Below are 20,587 nucleotides of genomic sequence, written 5' to 3'. Positions count from 1 at the left end.
ATCTTCTCATTAAACATGCTGCTAATATGCCCTGTTGGTTGAACCCTTTAAGAAGGTGGGCCTGCAAACCTAGGTGCTTGGCCAAGAAGCATACCTAATTGGGAATTGCAGATAGACCCAAGGACCTTTAAAGAAGGGAGTTATCTTGCTTTCCTGGCTTTAGAGTTCCCAAAGCTAGATGAGCTCCATCTTTAGCCAAGCTTTCATTACAAAGAATTTTAATTTAACAATGAACTAACCTCTGGGGGTGGGCTGCCTGGAGGCAGGACTAGCGCTGGGAGCTTTGTCACAAGCACGATGGGACTGGGACCATTCCTCTCCTCCCGGGTCATATGTAAAGTTAGTCATGGTCAGTCTCGTTCCCCTCAAGCTCTTTGGCTCCATTCAGTTTTGGAGCTTCTCTTAGGGCAGAGCAGTTGTGACAGTCTGGTCTGGGCTCAGCCTGAGAAAAGCTAGTTGCCAGTTAGAAGTGGCTCAGACAGCGTTACTGTGAACCAAGTGGCGATCCATTGCGTAGAGGCAGAGAACGTGTGATGTCGCCCCAACCAGTGTTATTTCTTCATGATGTCATTATGGTGGGGTTTGGTTATAGCACATTAATGACAGCCGGCTGCCTGAGGTGCCACCATTGGTGGTCAGCAGTGATCTGAGGGCACCTTTCCCCATGCCATTAATTCCCTGAGCTTGTCCGCTTCTCTCCACCACATTCCTATGGAACTAACCGCTTCCCTGCCTCCCCCATGTTGTTCTGCTTGCCATGAGGAGATTGGACTAGATGGTCTCCAGGGTCCTTTCCAGCGTGAAATCCGACCATACTGGGTTTTCCCAGTCACCTGGCATCGGAGGGGATGTGCGTATGTAGTGTTTTCAGAAAAGTTTGCCTTTTTCCCCTGTCCCTAGGGATGAGGGTGTCTACTTTGCAGCTGGATTATGTCAAAATTACAATACAGCACATTAAGCTGCAGCCGAAACAAAGTCTTCTTGTCTTATCTGTAACACAAACACCTGCTCCGTGGCACCTGGTATGCTAGTAGTTTGTGGCAAAGAATGAGGCATTCTGATATTGTTCAGTGCAATAGGAATTTTTTAAAAATCATGTACAATTTTTTTCCTATATGCTAATTATTTCTTAACTGCTCAAACCACTGGCCTTTTCTCAGTCCTCCTCCTTTACCTAGCTGCTGCTTCTGACCTTTCTTGCCTTTTGACCACAATGTTCTTCCCTTGGCTTCTCTGACTGCCTTCTCTTGATTCTCTTACTTTGTTTGACTGATTTAAATTTTCATTAGATAGATCCTCCTGTTGCTACTTCCGAGCTATGAATGCCTCCATGGCTGTGTGCTGGGCCCTGTCCTTTCTCTCTCTCTCTTTCCAATCCCAGGTTCCCAGCTCTCTACTGGACAGTGCTCCCTAGACTTCCTATCATCCTCTTAAACAAAGCAGAACTCCTCCTTCCTTCCAAACCCACTCTTCCTCTCAGTGTGCCCATTTCTGTGGACGGTGCCACCATCTTTCAAGTCCCCCAGACTGGAGCGTCCAAGTCTTGTTGAGGCTGCCTCTGTCCTCTTCATCCCATTCTTAGGCCTCTGGCCTAATTCAGACTCTCCTCAAGTTATTGCAGTCCCTCTTAATTGGCTTCCCTGCGTCGTCTTTTCCCTTTCTAGAGACAGCTAGGTGGTTCAGTAGATGGAGCACTGGGGCTAGAGTCAGAAAGACCTGAGTTCAAATCTAACCTCAGATACTTCCTAGCTATGTGACCCTAGGCAAGTCACTTAACCTCTGTTTGCCTCAGTTTCCTCAACTGTAAAATGAGGGCCTCACAGGGATGTTGTGAGGATCAAATAAAGTAATATTTATAAAGTTCTTAGCATAGTACCTGGCATATAGTAGGTGCTAGATAAATGCTTATTCCCTTCCTTTCTGTTCTAAACTGTCCTCCAAATAGCTGCTAAATTGATATTCCTAAAGCGCATATCTGACCATGTGACCCTGCCCCCACTCAAAAGTCTTTAATGTTGTGCTGTTGCCTCTCAAATAAAATAGGAATTTCTCACCCTGACATTTCTTCTGGCTCTCGCTTACCTTTCTGGTCTGTCTTCTTTTGCTTGCTCCACACATAGGCCTTCTTCTGGTCAGGCCTGCTACCTGTTGCCTCCTGTGCCTGGAATGCACTCTCTTCTCCACCTGGACCTTTGTGAGCCCCTTGCTTCTTTGAAAGCACTGCTCGGGCACCTCCTCTGTGAGGCCTTTGGCTCTCTCTCTCTTGAAGTTATCGTATAAATGTATGTACATGTTGCCTCTCCTTGCTAGATTTTAAGCTTAATAGGTGTTGGGTAGGTGCCTAGTAAATATTTCTGAGTTGAATTGGAAATAGGATTTAGAGCTGGAAGGGCCCTTAGGTAGAGATGATCTAGTCCAGGCCCCTCACCCTACTAGATGAGAAAACTGAGGTGCCAGAGACTAAGTGACTTGCTCCAAGTCGCAGAGTTAGTAGGCGATGATCAGGACTCCTAGCTGGTGCTTAGCAGAAGGCCTTGCACGCAGTAGGCACCTCATCAATGTTTACTGAATTGAAGCCCAGGCCCTCTGACTCCAAACTCAGGGGCCTCTAGGCTGCTTCACGCCGCCTCCTGTGTTCGTAACTTCACCTCGTAATTTTGTGTCCCTTGATAGGAAAAACAGGAAGAAAATGAACTCCGAGCCTTGCCACCCCCTTCCCCTGCCCAGCTGGCTGCTTTGAGCTCCACCCTCATGCAAGCAGCAAAGGAACAAGGGATTTCTGACACTGACTTTGGGTTCCGGCAGGAAATTGTGACTGAAATGGAAAAGGTTGTGCAGCAGCGCTTACCAGGTACAGGGGGTCACTGTCATCATCACCATTCTCCTCAACCAGGGCGTTTTCTTTTCTTCTTCTAAGTCCTGGCACAGAGCCTCTCATCTTCTTCTTCCTCCATGTTCTCTGTCTTTAAAAAAAAAAAGTTTATTTAAAATTTTTACTTTAAAAGGCAGTTTTTCTCTGCCTTGCAGGGATTCCAAGGAGAGTAGTATTTTTGTTTTGTGAAGAGCTGATCATTTTAAGTTTCTGTTTTACAAAGAGAGAATTTAAGTAAATAAATGTGCGTCTACTAGAAGGCATCGCTGCCTTACCAGCGGGTGTCCTCAAGAGTGGAGTTGTAAGATCATGCTTTTGATCCCTAAGTTCCTCCTGTCCCTACAGATCATCCTTCTTTACACCTTGAGAAAGAACCCTTTGTGAGTTGCTGTGACTGAAAAATTTATCACCCTGCAGCCAATGTGGTTGTGAGACTGTCCAAGCTTAGCTAGACTGACCCTTGGGTAGCGCCTCCTCGCCTATGGCATCACACTCGCGTGAAGCCGTCAAAGACCCAAGGTCACATCCACACCACACCAGAGCACGCCCCAGTGAGTGAGACATTAATGGAGGCCGCTTCTGACTCAGAATGAAAGGGACAGGCGGGCTTTACAGAAGAAAACGCAAGAGAGGGGGCATTGATGATGAGACAAGAAATGGGTGATTGATTAGATTATGATTGGGAAAGAAATGTTTAGTTATCATTGTAATTTCTATGTAGCCAGCGGGTTCAAGTGTTTAAAGGATTCTCCTCCTACATTGCTTGGGGCTAGCCAGATCCTAGGAAGTTAGTGTAGGCAGAGTGGTACTGGTACCTTTGGTATTCCTCCTTCACCATGGTATACCTCTGGGGCCTTAGGGCTCTTCCAGTGGCATGGAAAGGCTCTGGTCAGTCTGGCCAGTCTGCAGGGCTTTGGCTGCAGGCCCATGGGGCTGATGTCTGAAAAAATCAGCTTTCACTAAGTTTGGGAAGGCTCATCATAAGAACCTTTGCTAGAAGGTGATGATTGTTTTTGGTCATAGCAACTCATAAAAGGGTTTGCTGAGGCCTGGAAAGATTGTGCTTGACATCAGGAGGGCAGGTGCGCTCGCAGACCCAATCATGTATCTTGGAAATAGGAAGGGTTCTTCTAATAGGTGAATTTTGTCCTAGTTCTTAAAGACAGGCCTTATAAAAATGCAAAAGAGAAAATTACCGGTTCCTCTTTGGTTTAGCCAGATCATTTGCAAACATTTGATGACAAGTCAAGCTTTGCTGCATCAAGAAGAGACTAATACAAAATCACGGTTTAGGGAGAACTCCCTCGCCTTCCAAAACTAATCATTGTTAATGCTAACTTCAGCCAGAGGAGAGGCTGCCCCATTTGTCCTCAGGCTCCTAAATGCGTGTTGTCTTTCAGACTGGTCCCGTTGAGATTAACTCTGAAGTGGCCCAGGCCTCACTGGTGTCTCCTATTTACCTCTCTTCTAAAATAAAATCCCAATCATGGCATCCGAGAAGACCCCCATTGCAGTCATTGGTATTTGTGGTTATCAATGACTTGGTGCTCCTTCAGCACTGAACAGCTCATCCACTCTGAGTCTTCGTGGCTTTTCTTCTAGCCCAGATGTGCTGTTTTCTTATGTGTAGTGAATAGTCTCTGTGCCAGGTGTTCAGAGCCTCAGTGGTTTATAGCCAAGTTTGCATGTGTCCTCAGCTTTCCATTCTCTCCAAGTTAAGTTGTTAATGAAGATAAAATTAAAGTCTGCTATTTGATGCTCAGCTGCCTTGCCTCAGTAGCTGAAACACAGACCTACTTGGTCTTGTGGCTCGTCCGGGTTCACGAACTGTTAGAGAAGGGAGAAACAGAAAAGCTCGTCTGTGGTTCATTTGCTGTAATTTCTTTAGGGCACCATTATCTTGTGTGCTTTATGCCTGATGCACTTCTCTTGTCTTCCAGACTGTTCGCTTAGGCTGTATGGCTCCTCTCTGACTAGGTTTGCTTTTAAAAGCAGTGATGTTAATATAGATGTAAAATTTCCATCCAAGGTAAGTAGACGTAAAAGTACCCTGTCAATGGTCTTCTGAACTTAGTATCTCTGCGTTGCTTTTGTTTGGTGAAAATTTCCCCAAAGTAGGAGGATAGTAGCCTCTTTAGGCCTGAGTCCTGCAAGTACTTTTCTGTGCAGATGCTCCTGAGCAAAAGGGGACTGAGTGGGTGCCTGGCCCTCTTCTAGAGGCTGACCATTATTATCGTAATAGCAACAGCTCACCATTTGAGAGAGCACTCCCAAGTTCACAAAAAGCTTTCTTCCCAACAAAGCTGTGGGAGTCGGGTTAGACTATTATCCTTTTGGACCTACAGAGGAGGCCAGAGGTAAGTGGCTGATCCCCTGACCTTCGAGGGGTGTCTCCTCTTAGGCCTCCTGACCTCCAAGGGAAGGCCCTTTCATGCTGTGCCTCCCTGCCAGGCCTGTGTACAGGGAGCAGATTTTTCTGTAATCATTTGTGCACATGGATCTTGAATCAGATTTGTTGAGTCAGAAAATGTACCTTTTTGAAGTTTGGTTCAGACAGAACATGAGTCTGTCACAGCTTCTATTCCAGTGGAGTCATCTCCCTCATTAATGGCAGCGTACTAGATATTAAACATCAACACTGACGAGCTTGTTTTTTGCAGTAGACTTTGGTGGTAAGCTTCTTGGGCAGTCTGCTGATAGTTCCCACCTCAGATCATCCCTAACAAGCATTCAGAACACTGACTGTCCCCTTTGCTTTTGAAACGAAATTGTAGAATCTGTTCTCTTTCTACGGACTCACAAGTCCTTGTAACGGTGCTTAAGTACTCAAGCCCACAAAATTTACTAAACTGTACTTCTGTGATTGAGATGGTAAATAAAAACATAAAACACATTGATTTTCTTTTTATTTCTATAATTTTAAATTAAAATAATGACAGTAATTTTATATTAAAATGCCCTTTCATGGAGTTGAGTTTACTCTGATGTTCTGCTGTTTGGACTGTAAACCTGTATTGATTCTACCTTGTAATTTTTTTAGATGAGTCACCCAGATGTTCTGATTCAGGTGCTTGACATACTAAAAAACTGTGGTAAGTTTCTTTTTTAATTGGCACTTTCCAAAGAAGGGTGTGTTAGGATATTTTCAGTTTAAATTGCTTGTGTAGCTAACAAAATTAAAATTAATATCCCCAGCACATTTGAGTCATTGGGTAGATAAAACATTTATTTCTGTCAGTTTGCTTATCCTAGGATTTAAATAGTAGCTATGCTAGCTCTTGAAAAGATTATTTGCAACCTGGAAAAGTCATAAGTAAGTATAATTAAAGCAGTTATGTTAAAAGTTGCAGCCTATTTGGGTTTTTGATTGTTTTCTTTTGAATATTGTCAAAGCAGAAGTCCTTATGCTAAAACAGATAACGAGTTCTGATCATGAAAAGAGGGATGTAGTGAGAGACTTTGAAGGGGGAGGGTGCCTATACAGAAAATACATTTTTCTGTGAATTTGAAGATGTTTTGTAACCCCAAATTTAACCTAGTTTAATATTTTGCTAAAAACATAATCTTGCACACACAATAAATGTGCCTCATCTTTCTGATTTGCTCTGGATTGCAGAAAGACCATTAAAATTGGTCGGGAAATCTGTTTCTAAGGAAGACTTTATATACTAATTAGACAGTCTTTGTCTTTGTATGCCCAGAACTCAGCACAAATTGTCCCAGAGCAAACTGTGAGTTGTTTTTAAAGAGTATGTCTGGTTACTTTCTCATTTTGCCCTTCCCAGGATACTTGAGCCTCTCAATCAGTAAAACAATGTTTATTGTCAATCAAACATGTGTTAAGTGTCTCTTATGTGCCAGGCACTATGCTAAATGTTAAGGACTCAGAGCCAAAGGATGAAACAATACTTGTTCACAAGAAGCTCCTTTTAACGTCTCATGTATTATTTTCGATTTTAAGAAATGTAAAGATATTTTCAGTGACTGTTATTTTTCACATTTTGGTTTATTGTGGTTTTTTTCATTTGATTTAAGTGCTTAGTGAAAAAGATGTGCGTTTGGGTCAGAGATTACCTTTCTAAAGCTCCCACTCCAAGCTCCGCATCTCCTTAGCTCTGTCCTGTTCGTTTCCACTTCTACCCGCCCTCAGCCCAATTACCTGCATAATTCTGCACACCTTTCTTTCCCCTACTTCATATCATTATCTTTAATAATAATAATAATAATAGAAATGACTCAATTACCTTAGAAGGGAAATACTGCAGATAGCATTCCCATTTTATAATTGAAGAAATTGAGGCACCAATAGTTTAAGGCCATAATTTGAAACAGGATTCAAGCCCAGATCTTCTGGCTCCAGGTCCAGTATTTTTTCCCCTACTACAACAACCTACTTCCTTTACATTTTAGATTTTATCTTCCTTTTGGCTATTTCTTATTTTTTCTGAAAAAATTAGGAGGATTTTGTAGAGCAAAATATATATAAATATTCATCACATATCTTTAGTCCAGGTTTCTCCCAGCTTATTCTGACCAGTATTGGATATCTTCTGTAAATTGAAAGTAAAATAGCCAAGTCACCCATTTTTGTATATTTGGGGCATTGGGTCGATAGTAGAGGGTTGAAGGAAGGAGATAGACACACAACATCCTGTTTGTACTAGGGCCATATTGGTGCCACTGGACCTGGGTCCATGCAACAGCAGGAATATTAACTGTATAGCAATGTTAGCAACTTTCTGTTTGCATGCAGATTGGAAAGCCTAAACTCTTAACCCATTCATTATAGGTAGTCACCACGGGATTCTTGTGGGCTATTTTTCGATTTAAGAAAGCTCACTTCTTACCAGAAAACATGCTTAACAAAATAGAAGGCACTTTGGATGGGGAAAACAGTTGATCGTTTATGGATATGAATTCCTTTTTTGAAAAATTTGATGAGAATTTCTACAATGTTCCTGAATTCCTCCTTACATAGCAAGTACATAGAAAAAGGTGATAGTCTTCCAGTGCCAATAATGAAAAAGTGAATTATCTTTGAGAAATAACTAATGAGATTCTAGAAAGAATATGTTATTTAAATTGTTGTTTACACAGCTTACATTTGTTTGTTTTTCCTTATCAGCATTATACTCAGAGGTGGAGTCTGACTTTCACGCCAAAGTTCCTGTTGTCTTTTGCAAAGATGTGAAGAGGTTGGTTGCGATGATGATAGACAAAAAAAATAGGAATTAGTTTTTGTCTTAAACTAAAAGAACAACAATATAGTAAATAAGCAAGAAAATTCCCTTTTTGTATCTCTGAACTGCTCTGAGAGGCTAGTTCCTAATCACCACTTAACAAAAATATGTGGTTTAGCAAAAAATACATGCTTCTGGATGGACTAGACCTTCTTAAAAGGATATACGTAAATCGTCAACCTTGCATTTGAGTGTCCTGTCATTAGCTGAAACTTTGGTCTGTCCTTTGACCATCTAGTCAGGTATCAATAGGCTGACCTGCCATTTTGAAAATTCAACTTGAAATCAGTGAAAAAACAAAATAGCAACCCTAAATGATCATTGTGAACAGAGTAGGATGGTAGTAAGGGCAGAGGTGCCCAAACACTGTCTTATTAAAATTAAGTCTTCACTAACCTCCTTAGATTATACCTCCTACTCCCATCCCTACTTTTGTTTCACAGCATCTCCTTTTGAAAGGCTATAATAGGTTATCCCATTGTGGTTGAAAATAATTTGTCTCCAAGAAAAAACCAGGTAACTCCCTAAAAGTCTTAATTTGTAGGGGCATTGTGGCCAAGAGGCTGTTCCAAAGAATAATTCAATCCAGCAGATATTTTATTAAGTGCCTAACTCTGCTGACCCCTGTGCTAGGCACTGGGGGTTCAAAGATGAAAAATGGCCCAGTTCTTACCTTCAAGGAGGTGGGGAAATGTAACATATGAGCCTGGTGGAGAGTCTAAGGGAGTGATAGCAAAGGCTGGGACTGTAGAAGACAAACTATAAGGGGGAAAAAAGTTAGATCATGCAATAAATTGTGATGATAGGGAAGAAGTTTTTTGAACAGAAGGGATTTCATGTACACACACATACATATGTGGAGAGAGAAAGAGAGAGAGGCAGCTAGTGAGTTAGGTTAGGAAAGATGAAAGACGGAGGAAATGATCAGTCGACCAATATCCTTTTAAAATCTGAGATCTTTTTGTGTTCTTGGGACTCTGCTACTGACCTTGGGGCCTTGGCCAAGTCACTTGACCCCTCTAGGCCTACATTTCCTCACCTCTAAAATAAAGGCTTTGGACTCAATGATTGCTCAGATTGCTTCCAGCTATGAAATTCTAGGTACTCTAAAGATACCATTTAAACCACCACCCAGCTTGATAGATGGCTCAGTATGTTAACGTAACCCACAAATGAATATTTGTTGAAAGTTTGCCCAGACAACATGATAATAAAATAAGGCCAAAGTACAGATCAGGTTGGTAATAGAAAGGGCTTCCTTCATTCGGGGTGTCTATTTTTCATCTTTGTGCCTATCCTCGGTGCCTTTGTACTCAGTGAATGTTTACTTTTGGGGGAACTTCTTATACTTTGAAATGTTGTGAGATCAGAAGGATAGTTATAGGTTTTGGTGTGATAGACTGTCCAAGGTGTTAGGTGATTAAAATTAAGTTTGTTTCTTTTTTCTTGACAGTGGTTTAACCTGTAAGGTGAGCGCTGGAAATGATGTGGCATGCCTCACAACTGATTTGCTTGCTGCTCTTGGCAAGCTAGAGCCTGTCCTAACCCCCTTGGTGTTAGCTTTTCGCTACTGGGCTAGGGTAAGTGGAATCTAGGAGAAAATACCTCACTTTGAGAATTTACCGGGATTTTTCTTGCACTAACATGATAGCTAAAGTTCTCTGCTGCCTCTCTGTGGCATCGGGGTGAACTGTCCTGGGTTCTTGAAACCTCTACCAATGGAATGTAAGCTCTGGGACCTTCCATCCCACTAGGCTGGAAAAGTCTTCAAGGAAAGGCCCAGCAAAAAACTCTTGGTGAAAATCTAAAGGTAAAGCACTGGTCACCAGGTAATGAGTTCTGTTGGCAACAGCAACTTCTCTAACTGTCTCCTATTGTCAGAGTCAATAGAGAAACAGCTCCCTTGCTCCTTATTGACTCAGAAAACTGCAGGTTAATGTTATTTTTGTCTTATTGCCTTTTTATTTATTTTGTTCAACCCTTCCCAGTTATGTTTTAATTTGGTTTGAGTGACCTATAGCAAATTTTGACACTTTTCTCCTCAAGCATGCAAGTCCCCAACTGAGTGTGGAGAGCAGGCATTTGGGTGAAACTGGGTGTGGATCTTTGAAGAATATACCCTTTGCAATGCAGCTTGGGACAGAATAGTTGGGTCCAAGAGTTGTCAGCTTGAGTGCTCCTTTAGCATCTTCATAAATATTAGATTCCCTTTGAGCTTCCATCCCTGTCATCACTGTTCACATGCTACCACCACATTCCCGAAACTTTTCAGTCTCCACGTTTTCTTTACTATTCACCCTCAAAATACAGCCTGGTCCCTGTTTCCCTGGGGTATTTCATTGAATTTCCACTCAGCCTTTGGCATGGAGTCTCTTTTTTCTTTGATTGCCCCCAGGGAATTTGTGCTTTAAGGGGCCCTGGTAGAAATTTGAAAGGCGGTTGTTTGGATCACAACAAGGACATACTGGCCTGTCATGCTATTTGAAATGGGCTACCATTTCATAGTTCTCGTTCTCCCAAGTTAGTGCCAATGACTTGTTGGCTAGTGTTTTAATTATGCTGCCTGGTCTCTAGCAAATATTTTTCCCTCTTAAATCTTCCAAATTGTGCTTACACATCTAGTGCAATTTCTTTTAGTTTAAGCTCAAAAAAGCTACAATAGAGTTTATACTCATACCTAAAACAGATTATAATTAGTTGACTATTTATTGTGCGCTTTAGGATTGAATGAATCTGACCACTTATCACATCCTGGCAATCTCATTGTCAAAGTAGCTGCACTCTTAACCTTCTGGCAGGGGACTGAAGTCTCTAGATAAAGTTCCCTTTATCTCCGGCTGGTGAGCCTTCTTATCTCAAGCTAATCTCAAGCTAAGTCCGGGGGAGTTGGTTACCTATCAGACAATTACTGTTTACTGCTGACCCAAGAACGGGGAGTTTTGACAGTTGTTGGCATCCACAAGAGACTCTCATTTGTAGGAAGAGACTCTCTTTTAGTCTGGGCTCCTTGTTAGAGGTTCTGGTCCTGTTCAGAACCACAGCCTGAGAGTAGAACACAGAACTGTGGCTCCTGCTAGGGTTCAGGATAAACGCCCCCTGCGCCAGTGAGAACCCATCAAAGGAAGATGAAGTCCCAGTGTCGCCAAATGCAGCCTTGTGTTTCTGATGTCGAATTCATTTCAGAACATGAGCTCCTCCACCAGAGCAGTCCTGCAGCCGTCCATATCACCCTTTCCTTGGCATTCCTCGTCTTTGCCTCCTGAAGTCTTCCATTGTATGGGCATCCTTCCTTTCTGTCTTGTATCAAAAGCCCATACGTGTAATTCTTTCTTTTTTTTTAATAATTTATTTATTTTTAGTTTTCCACATTCACTTCCATAAGATTTTGAGTTTTAAATTTTCTCCCCCTCCCTCTTCTCCCCCCTCCCCAAGACAGCAGGCAATCTGATATAGGCTGTATTTATACATTCATATTAAGCATATTTTTCCATTAGTCATGATGTAAAGAGCAATTAGAACTAATGGGAGGAAACACGAGATTGAAGCAATAAAACAAAACAATAAAGGAAAAGGAGAGCAAATAGTCTGCTTCTGTCCGCATTCAGACTCCATAGTTCTTTCTCTGGATGTGGACAGCATTTTTCCATTGTGAGTCTTTTGGAGTTACCTTAAATCCTTACATTGCTGAGAAGAGCCAAGTCTATCAAAGTCATTCATCACTCATTGTGGCTGTGACTGTGTACTGGTTCTGCTCATTTCTTTTTTTTTTTTTTTTTTGGCTAGGCAGTGGGGTTAAGTGACTTGCCCAGGGTCACACAGCTAGTGCATGTTATGAGTCTGAGGCTGGATTTGAGCTCTGGTCCTCCTTCAGGGCCAGTGCTCTATCCACTGCACCACCTAGCTGCCCTCCTGGTTCTGCTCATTTCACTCAGCATCAGTTCATATAAGTCTCTGCAGGTTTCCAGGCATGTAATTCTTGAAAATAGCTCATCACTGTACAGTAAATGGGGCTGCTAGGTGGCTCAGTTGAGTTCAACTGAGTTCAACTCCTGCCTCAGACACTTACTAGCTGTGTGACCCTGGACAAGTCACTTAACCCTGTTTGCCTTAGTTCCTGATCTGTAAAATGAGCTGGAGAAGAAAATGGCAAACCACTCCAGTATCTTTGCCAAGAAAACCCCAAATGGGATCACCAACAGTCAAACACGACTGAAATGACTGAACAACAACACCTGTACATTAAATACATGTAGTTCCTTCAAGGAGCCACAACTTTGTCTTCGTGGGTGACGCTTCTGCCAGTTCTGAATCTCCACCCCTTCATGCCTCGTTCAGTAGTTTCATCAATTGCTGTGGCCAAAAACAGTTGATTACCTGGTTTCCAACTCTAGGACAGTGAGCCTCTCTACCGTCCTCAGGTGACAGGCATACAGTCAGCCTTCTGGCCCACCCTCAGAGCTTTGTGGCTGGGAAGGAGGCTCGGCCAGTTCTTCTGGTCCCATTAGCAGAGCCCTGGAGAATCTAGAACCACCTCAGCGTCATAATGAGAGGTCGTGATGAGCAGAACTTTAGCAGAGGCTAGAGAGATATATACCTGTATGTGTTTGTGTACATGTATACATCTGGGTAGTAACTCTCTGTTAACTAGAATATGCCAAGAATTGGAATACCCTGTCCCTGATAAGAACAGCTCATGTCTATGTGTATTTTCTCACTCAGTCCTCACAGCACCTGTGGGAGGTATAGACACCGTGAGTATTACTGCCTCCTTTCAAAAATGGTATCCTGAGGTCACCAGCTAGTGAGTGTCCAGAAGGCTTGAGACCAAGTCTTTGGTCTCTTTTGGTTCTAGGGCCAGGGCTCCCTTCTCAACACATTGTTTCTCTTTCATTCTGGATAAACGGGAGTTTACTATGTTCTAGTGTACATTTTCCGAGTTCCTCTGGGCTAGCATTCCAGAACTTATTTTCTTTGAGTAAAAGTTTAAGTGGTCTTAATTTCCCTTTTCTGTTTTACAGTTGTGTCATATTGACTGCCAGGCTGAAGGGGGGATCCCTTCATACTCTTTTGCTTTAATGGTGATGTTTTTTCTTCAACAAAGAAAGCCCCCTCTTCTTCCTTCCTATTTAGGCAGTTGGGTAAGTGTGCACACGCTCTTGTCTGTGTATAGAGAGGTGGTCCTGGCTGTACTGCCTCAACATGTGTTTATTCTCCACACACACACACCTTCCCCAACCCTGCCCCTCATGTAGTGGCCACAAACCACTTACTCTGGGTGTCATTCCTTTCTTGGTGCCAGGGAAGATTGGAATGTTGAGAGAGGAATCTTTGCCATCAGAGCTTACAGTCCAATAGGGAGAGCAGAAGTAATGAGAGCGCTTTACAAACACAACTTCATTGGATCCTCCCAACAGTACTGGGAAGCAGGGCTGGTGGTATCCCCATTTCACAGATGAAAAAACTGAAGCAGGAAGAGGTTAGGTGTGCCCTGGGGCACACAGCTGGTGAGCAGCTGAGTGCTCTACTCACTGCACCTGCAACCCAGCTGTTTGGTGGAAATGTAGAATTTGTGAGATAAGGTTGGAAAGGTGGGGCAGTGCCATCCTGTGGAGAGACGTGAATGCCAGGCATAGGAGTTTAGGTGGTAGAAGATGTCTGTCAGAGATACTGAGCTAGCTGAACCTGTTGGTTCTAACCAGCAGCTGCATAGGTAGATTTCAGGAAGTTCCATGAGCTTGGATTGGGAAAAAAAAAATATTGCATATTCATTTTCATTAACTGAAATTTAGCACATCCATCAATTATTTGAAAACCTGATTCTGAGACAGGGTCGATAGACTTCCCCAGACTGCCCAAGGGGTCCATGACCCAAAAAAGGGGAAGAGTCACGGCTCTGAAGGAGTGGTGAGACCAGATCGGTGCATAAAAAAGACGTATTCCGGCAGTAGTGTAAAGGCTGAAAGACAAAAACAGGGAGAGAAAGGAGGGAGAAAGATCTCTTAGGAGATCATTGCAGCAGGCCAGGTCGGGGTAGTGATGAGGGCTCATCCTCGGGTGATGACAGTGGTCATAAAGGAAATGAAAATGGAGATGGATTGGAGGTGTTATGAAGATGGAAAGAATCAGCAGCACCTGCCAACGGGGCAAGGGAATGCAGGGAGGTGGTCAAGTCAAAGGGAACTCCAAGGGTCCTGACATAGGAGAGGAAGTGAATGGTGGCATCACAAACAAATAAATGGTAACGTCAGAAGAGCGAGGAGATAGAGCAGAAGAAATAGTTCTGGTTTAGGATACTTGTCAAGCCATGGCAGAAATGTGTGGCAGAAGCTGGGTACCATTAGTTCTGGTTGTAACTTTCTCCTTTGACCAGACTCAGAAATAGAAGGGTAGAGTAGCCAGATGACAGTTGACCAACAGCCAGAGGTGGCGGGTAGGGAAAGCAGAAGAGGGACGTTAGGCTAATGTCAGCTAGAGAGACAGAGTTGGGAATAAATCCTGGAGGGGTGATGAACATGGGGGATAGGGACGGTTCCAGGCACCAAAGAGCACACTCAGCAGACAGAGGACTCTTAGTAGGCAAGAAGTAAAACGATACGAGACGGTGCTCAAAGAGTAGAACTTTGACATTCTGGATCTTGGAGATGAGGGTGATCCTGAGGGGTTTCAGGGTTGAAGGTCAGCATGTGGTTGAAATGGGATAGAGAGGGAATTTGATGTAGTTGGAGAAGTTGAGGAATCGTATGTTCATTTTGTCAGAGGGATTGTCAGTATAATCAGAAATCCCAAGGACCATGGTCAGGGCATAGGATGGAGAGGAGGAAGGTACTAGAATCATTGACTGAGAACTAGCCGTTAGTGGGTGATGCCAGCAAGGATGGGAAGAGTGAGGTGCCAGCAGATTGCAAGGACCTTGAAAAAACCTTCAGTCCATGAAGGGGGGTGGTGGAGGACTGGCTTTGAAGGGGCAGTTTGGAACAGAGCATATACCTCTTCGTCCTTCTCCTGGCCCTGGGAAGTCAAAGATAATGGGCGAAGGAAGGGCCTCCAGTGGAAACAGGGTTGTAAGGGATGTATTGTCTTCAGGACAGATTTAATCAGGGTTCTTCAGAGTTCACGATCACATTTAGGAGGTGGATTTTTTGCAGTGTGCACTTCTGTGATGTTTTTCTTCTGCGCTCTGGTTCCCTGATTGTGAGTGTGGGCTTCAGGGCAAAGATGTGCCCCAAAGCTAGCCCACCTCCCTCAGGGAGTGGCTCCTCAGTATAGTGGCTTTCGTAGGGTAGATTGTTTATGTCTGTATTTTCTCCGCTCCTAGTCTGTAAGCTCTATGAAGGCAGGCAAGGATTTTATCTAAATTTTTAATCTTCCTCAAAGTCACTGGCCCAAAGCTCTGCCCGTAATAAATGTTGCCAAATGAATAGGTGCTGTGGTGTTCAATGAAATGCACTCATTTGCAGACTTTTTTCTTTGAAAGATAAAATTTTGGTTTTTCTGTTAGGCTAGTGTTTTTAATGACTTACCTTGACCAGTGTGGAATACTTCTGTTTCAGATTGAAGGTTTTGACTCCAAACGAGTTGATGACCACCAGCTGAAGGGCATTGAAGATGAGAAGTTTGTGAAGTGGGAGTACAAACCTATGCCTAGTGGGCCCGGGAAGAACTCAGGTGCCTCCGAAAGCAAAGCAAAAGCTGATCAGAGAAGTGGTGCCAAGAAGCCCAGCAGCTCAGAAACAGACCCCCAGAGTGGCGCTGCCAAGGAGAGACATGGCAAGGTGAGCCCTCCCCGCGTCTGCGTGGTGTGGGGGTGCCTGCTCCTGCCTGCTCTGTCATGGTTAGGCTTTCTAAGTCCTGAGGGATACGTAAGGCGATTTCTTAAGGGTTATTTACTTTGGGTTTGGATTTGTTTTTTAAGCATGGATTTCCTTTAAATTAGCCATAATTTCATTGGCTTGGGTACTCCCTCCAGTAACAGCTAATTAGTGACAGAGACAGGATTAGGCACCATGTTGCAAGCCTTCTGTGCCTTCCCGTCCAATGCAGTTCTTGCCAGTGGTTTCCCATAACTCTTCCCTAGAGGATCTGCCAGATGTGTCCTTCAGACATTCAGGGGCACCCATCCATGGCCATGGGGCTCTCAGCCTTTTCTGGAGTGTCAAAGTATGCATTGCAGCCAGGCTTATGTGACAACAAATATCTTTTCTCTTCCAGTCTCCGTTAGCGTTGGAAATACCAAATCAGGTATCCCTGGGACAATTATGGTTAGAGCTGTTAAAGTTTTACACACTGGAGTTTGCTTTGGAGGAATATGTCATAAGCGTACGGGTACAAGAACTCTTAACACGAGAGAACAAAAACTGGCCTAAAAGGCGAATAGCCATTGAAGGTGGGATGATGTGTGTTATTTCATTTAGAAAGTATTCATTTCTGTGTCACTTCTCGTCTGTTTCTAATACAGCATTATGAATTCCTCAGTTTCTGTGCGATGCTTTGTGTGCTACGAGGTCACCATTTCATGTTTTCATCAGTTTGTTTAACATGTGACGACCCAGGGAGGTCTCACACACAGTTGTGGTGCTTTGTGTCTGAAGGTTACCCATTTTACAGATGAGTGCACCTTACACTGGAGTGGGGCAATGTTCTGCTCAAGGTCACACAGATATAATTTGTACACTCTCCGTACCTAGAAATAGTCGACGTGTTGTAGCGGTGAGTGGCCAGTCTGCATTGGTGGAGGGAGTTTGTGCACCGCGAGCTCTCGACATCAGTGACGTCACAGGTCCCAACCAAAACGATGCTGATGATGGTACCCAAGGCCTGGAGCTTAGGCCTTGTACTCTGCTGCTCTTGCAGAACTCTCCTGCCTGCAAAGTGCCTGGCTTCCTCCTAGACTAGTGCTCTCTAATGGGAGAGTAGGCGTGGTGGAGGTCGATCGAATGAGTTGGGTTTGAGTACTGCCTTAGCAGCTGTGTCCTTATGAGCCAGTCACTACCTCTTGGAACCTCAGTTTCTCCTCTGCAAACTGAGAAAATTTACTCTCTACCTTGTAGACTGTTAAAGCCTACAAACTCTAAGTAAATGCAGGCTGTTAGAGTTCAGCCAACATTCTCAAGTGCTCAGCATTTGACCTTGGTGAAATCACTTGCCTTTTCTAGGCCTCAGTTTCCTAAATTATGAAATGAAGGGTATTGGACTAGAACTCTAGGAGCTCTTTCAGTGCAAGGATTCTATGAGGCTATTTAAAACATGACGTCTTTTCAAAATTTGTTGAGTTTGTCTGTTGAATTCATTTGTTTCATTCTCTCTTACTGTTTGATTGTCTACCTAAATGGTTGACAAAATATTTGTTAAATGTGACTTAGACATAGAAAAACAGTACTTGATGTTAACCCAGAAAAGTACAGTATCAAAAACATCATGAAAACTTGAAGCCCTTAGACAGAAAATACTAGAACAGCTTTAAAAGTCTGCATTCAGAAGTTTGAACTCCATAAAATTTCTCTAAACTTACTTAGAGTAGGAATTTGAATCATGCTCCATCATTTTAAATATTTTTTTCCTCTGCCTATTTTATTTTTTTAATTAATTTATTTATTTTTAGTCTTTAACATTCACTTCTATAAGCTTTTGAGTTTTAAATTTTCTCCCCCTCCCTCCCCAAGACGGAGTGCAATCTGATACCTGTTTGCCTGTTTTAACAGAGCCTTACACTTCCTCACCGTTAGCATCCGCTGCTGTCCTTCTGTACGTGGTCACCCATTCACACAGTTCCTGACGAGCTTCCCACGTGCTCTCTTGTAGAGGAAATATGTAATTATTGCAGCACGAGACTCCCTCCTAGAGAGCATTTTAATGTTTATAAAGGGCTTTCCTCACAAACAGTCATTAGGTAATAGAAGTATTATCATCCCCATGTTCGAGATAAAGAAACTGAGATCAAAGCTGCGGTGGTTGGCTGGTGACTCAGACCAGCTGCTTGTTCAGTCCAGTGCTCCCTCCATGACACTGTGTTGCTCTGAACCCTTTAACCTATGCTTTCTCCCCTTTGGCAACCAGAATAGAGAGTCGGGAAGGAGAAAAAGGAACAGCAAGAGTTGTTAGGAATCTCTGAGCTTCAGTACTGAGCTCAGGAAGATTTCATCTCAGTTGCCAAGACCAGAGGTCTCTTCCCAGATTCTTTTATCCCCCTAAGCCTGGGAAAGTTCATCCTGTCTTTTGATGATCATTTTTGGGGAGGCTGTTATTTATCTTCAGGTTTTAAAAACAACCCTTAATCCTTAACTTTTCTCCCTTCTGTTCATAAGTGTTGTGTTTCTAGAGAAGTAAGTGGAAATAAGGTGACCTCTTTTAAAATCTATATAAGGTCATAGAAATTATCATTGGAAGGGACTTTATGGTTAATCTGGCTAATTTAGAGATGAGGAAACAGGGGCCCAGAAAGGGGGTGACGTGCCCCAAGTCACACAGCAAGTGCTGGGGTGGAAGCACTCCTCTCTTCCAGTGCCAGCGCTGGATCGCCAGCGTGGGTGGATTGCAGTTCGTTGTCTGGAGCATGTGCGTGTTACAAGCCTTGCAGATATTAACAGTAACGGGGACCCTAATTCAAGTGTAGTACATGCTGACCACACTGACTGTGCATCGATAACACTTGGAGGTTGACATCCCAGCCCTCAGGATTTTGGCAAACTCTTTCATCCATCATGGAGCCAATGCCTGTGATGGTAGCACAGGTTGTAAAAAAGGGATGCAGTGGAAAGAGCCCTGGGCTCTGGGACCGTGGGCACGTCACCTCCTCCCTCAGAGACTCAGTTTCTTTATTGGTAAAATGAGGGCGTTAAGCCAGATGACTTCCACGGCTGCCCTCTGCAGCCTTACCTCCTGTGGGCCTAACCGCAACGTGATGTAAGTGAAGGTGTGGGTCAGCTTTTCATCTGCCTACAACCCAAGGCCTGCCCGCTTTGCTTGTGGTCAGTTTTCTGTTTGATTAATTTCTTGTCAGTTTGGTTTTATCAGTGGCACTCCCTTTAGGAATCTGAGCACTGAAGGCTTAGAGGAAGGTGTGACCGGTTGGGGGAAGGACTACAGGGAATCTCTAATGAGATCAGTGGTACTATGCGTCATTTCTCAAGTGTCCACCATCCCAGGCAGCCACCATCATTTCTTTGCTTTCTTTTAAAAATAATAATCTTAACCAATAACAAATAAAATCCCAAATGAAACCTTAAACCCTGAACCTTTCACATTTTAATTAAAAAAAACTATTTACAAAATAACTTTTTTCTTTGTACTTCTTTCTAATCTCTTTCCCATCAAACTTGTAAGATTTTGTTGATGTTTTGGCATAGCCATAGTCACTGTGTGTGTTGTCATCCCAACTTGTTTTCTTTGTACCACTTCATATTTCTTTGTCTTCTTCATATGTCATTTTTATGATGAAATAGTATTCTATTATGTTAATATGCCACACTTCAGCCATTCCATAGTCTTGGACGTCTGTGGCGTTTCCTTTTTGTCATTGTTACAAATAAAGTGGCTGTAAATGATTTTGTATAGAGAAGTTGTTTTTCCCTTTTAATGGCATCCTTAGAACATCAGTTCTAGTCACATTGTGTGTCTATTTTATGAAGATTGTACCAGTTCACAATTACACTAACAATGTGATAGGATGGCCCTTTCCCCACAGCCCCACCCATGTTAAATCTTACTGTCTTTAAACTATCTTTTTTTTGCTTTTTGGTGAGGCATTTGGGGTTAAGTGACTTGTCCAAGGTCACACAGCTAGTAAGTGTCAAGTGTCTGAGGCCAGATTTGAGCTCAGATCCTCCTGACTCCACTGTGCCACCTAGCTGCACCCTAAACTGTCTTTGGAGAGGCAGCACAACGTAGGAGGTAGAGTGCTGGACCTGGTCCCAGCTTAAACTTGCTAGCTGTGTGACTGCTAAATCTTCTCAAGCCTCAGGCAGCTTTCTTAGGCCATGACCCAGGACATAAGTTGTGCTGTGTGTTGGTGGGTCCATGACATTTCAGCATAAATGATCTTTGCCAGGTGGATGGGCACGTGGAGAGTGAGGACCTTAGCATTTTTTTCCTGGCATTTCTCTGATTGTCAGAGAACTGCAACAGTTTTTCGAATTGTGATGAACAGTTTGTTCCCCTCCCCCTCAAGAATTCTGTTCTGAGGAATGGTTATCACTATCAATTCATATTAGTTCCAGATGTCACCTTTTTATCAGAAGTATTTACCACATTCCCCCTCCCCATATGTCTTATTTCAGATACACTGGTTTTGTCTAAAATGCTTTATTATTTCGTAACTTCTTTTTGAATGCATTTGGTTTTTTACACTAGTTCCCCACAAAGTTCCTCCATACTACCTCCCATACACTAACAGATAGGCAAAGCTAGCTAATGTGGAACTTGTCCCTGACATGAAATGTGTACGTGTAGTGCACCCCCATGGTCCGCCACCTCTTTACAG

General features: G+C 43.2%; 1 protein-coding gene across 9 annotated transcripts in view; it reads left to right on the top strand.

Moving 5' to 3' along the window:
- The window catches only part of TUT4 (terminal uridylyl transferase 4), a 57,571-nt gene that overhangs the window by 11,450 nt on the left and 25,534 nt on the right, over window positions 1–20,587 (top strand). For all 9 annotated transcript variants that reach the window (XM_027837999.1, XM_027837998.1, XM_027837996.1 and 6 more), the window contains 8 exons: window positions 2,674–2,851; window positions 4,813–4,901; window positions 5,913–5,964; window positions 7,998–8,067; window positions 9,566–9,692; window positions 13,131–13,250; window positions 15,663–15,884; window positions 16,321–16,495. In XM_027837999.1, coding sequence (XP_027693800.1) covers window positions 2,674–2,851; window positions 4,813–4,901; window positions 5,913–5,964; window positions 7,998–8,067; window positions 9,566–9,692; window positions 13,131–13,250; window positions 15,663–15,884; window positions 16,321–16,495 — 1,033 coding nt within the window. The remainder of the gene's footprint in view (window positions 1–2,673; window positions 2,852–4,812; window positions 4,902–5,912; window positions 5,965–7,997; window positions 8,068–9,565; window positions 9,693–13,130; window positions 13,251–15,662; window positions 15,885–16,320; window positions 16,496–20,587) is intronic.

Source organism: Vombatus ursinus, unplaced genomic scaffold (assembly GCF_900497805.2).
Source record: "Vombatus ursinus unplaced genomic scaffold, bare-nosed wombat genome assembly UNPS02014825.1, whole genome shotgun sequence".
In the NCBI taxonomy this organism is placed as follows: Eukaryota; Metazoa; Chordata; class Mammalia; order Diprotodontia; family Vombatidae; genus Vombatus; species Vombatus ursinus.
Note: the sequence above shows the minus strand (reverse complement) of the source record. Positions and strands in the feature narration are given on the sequence as shown.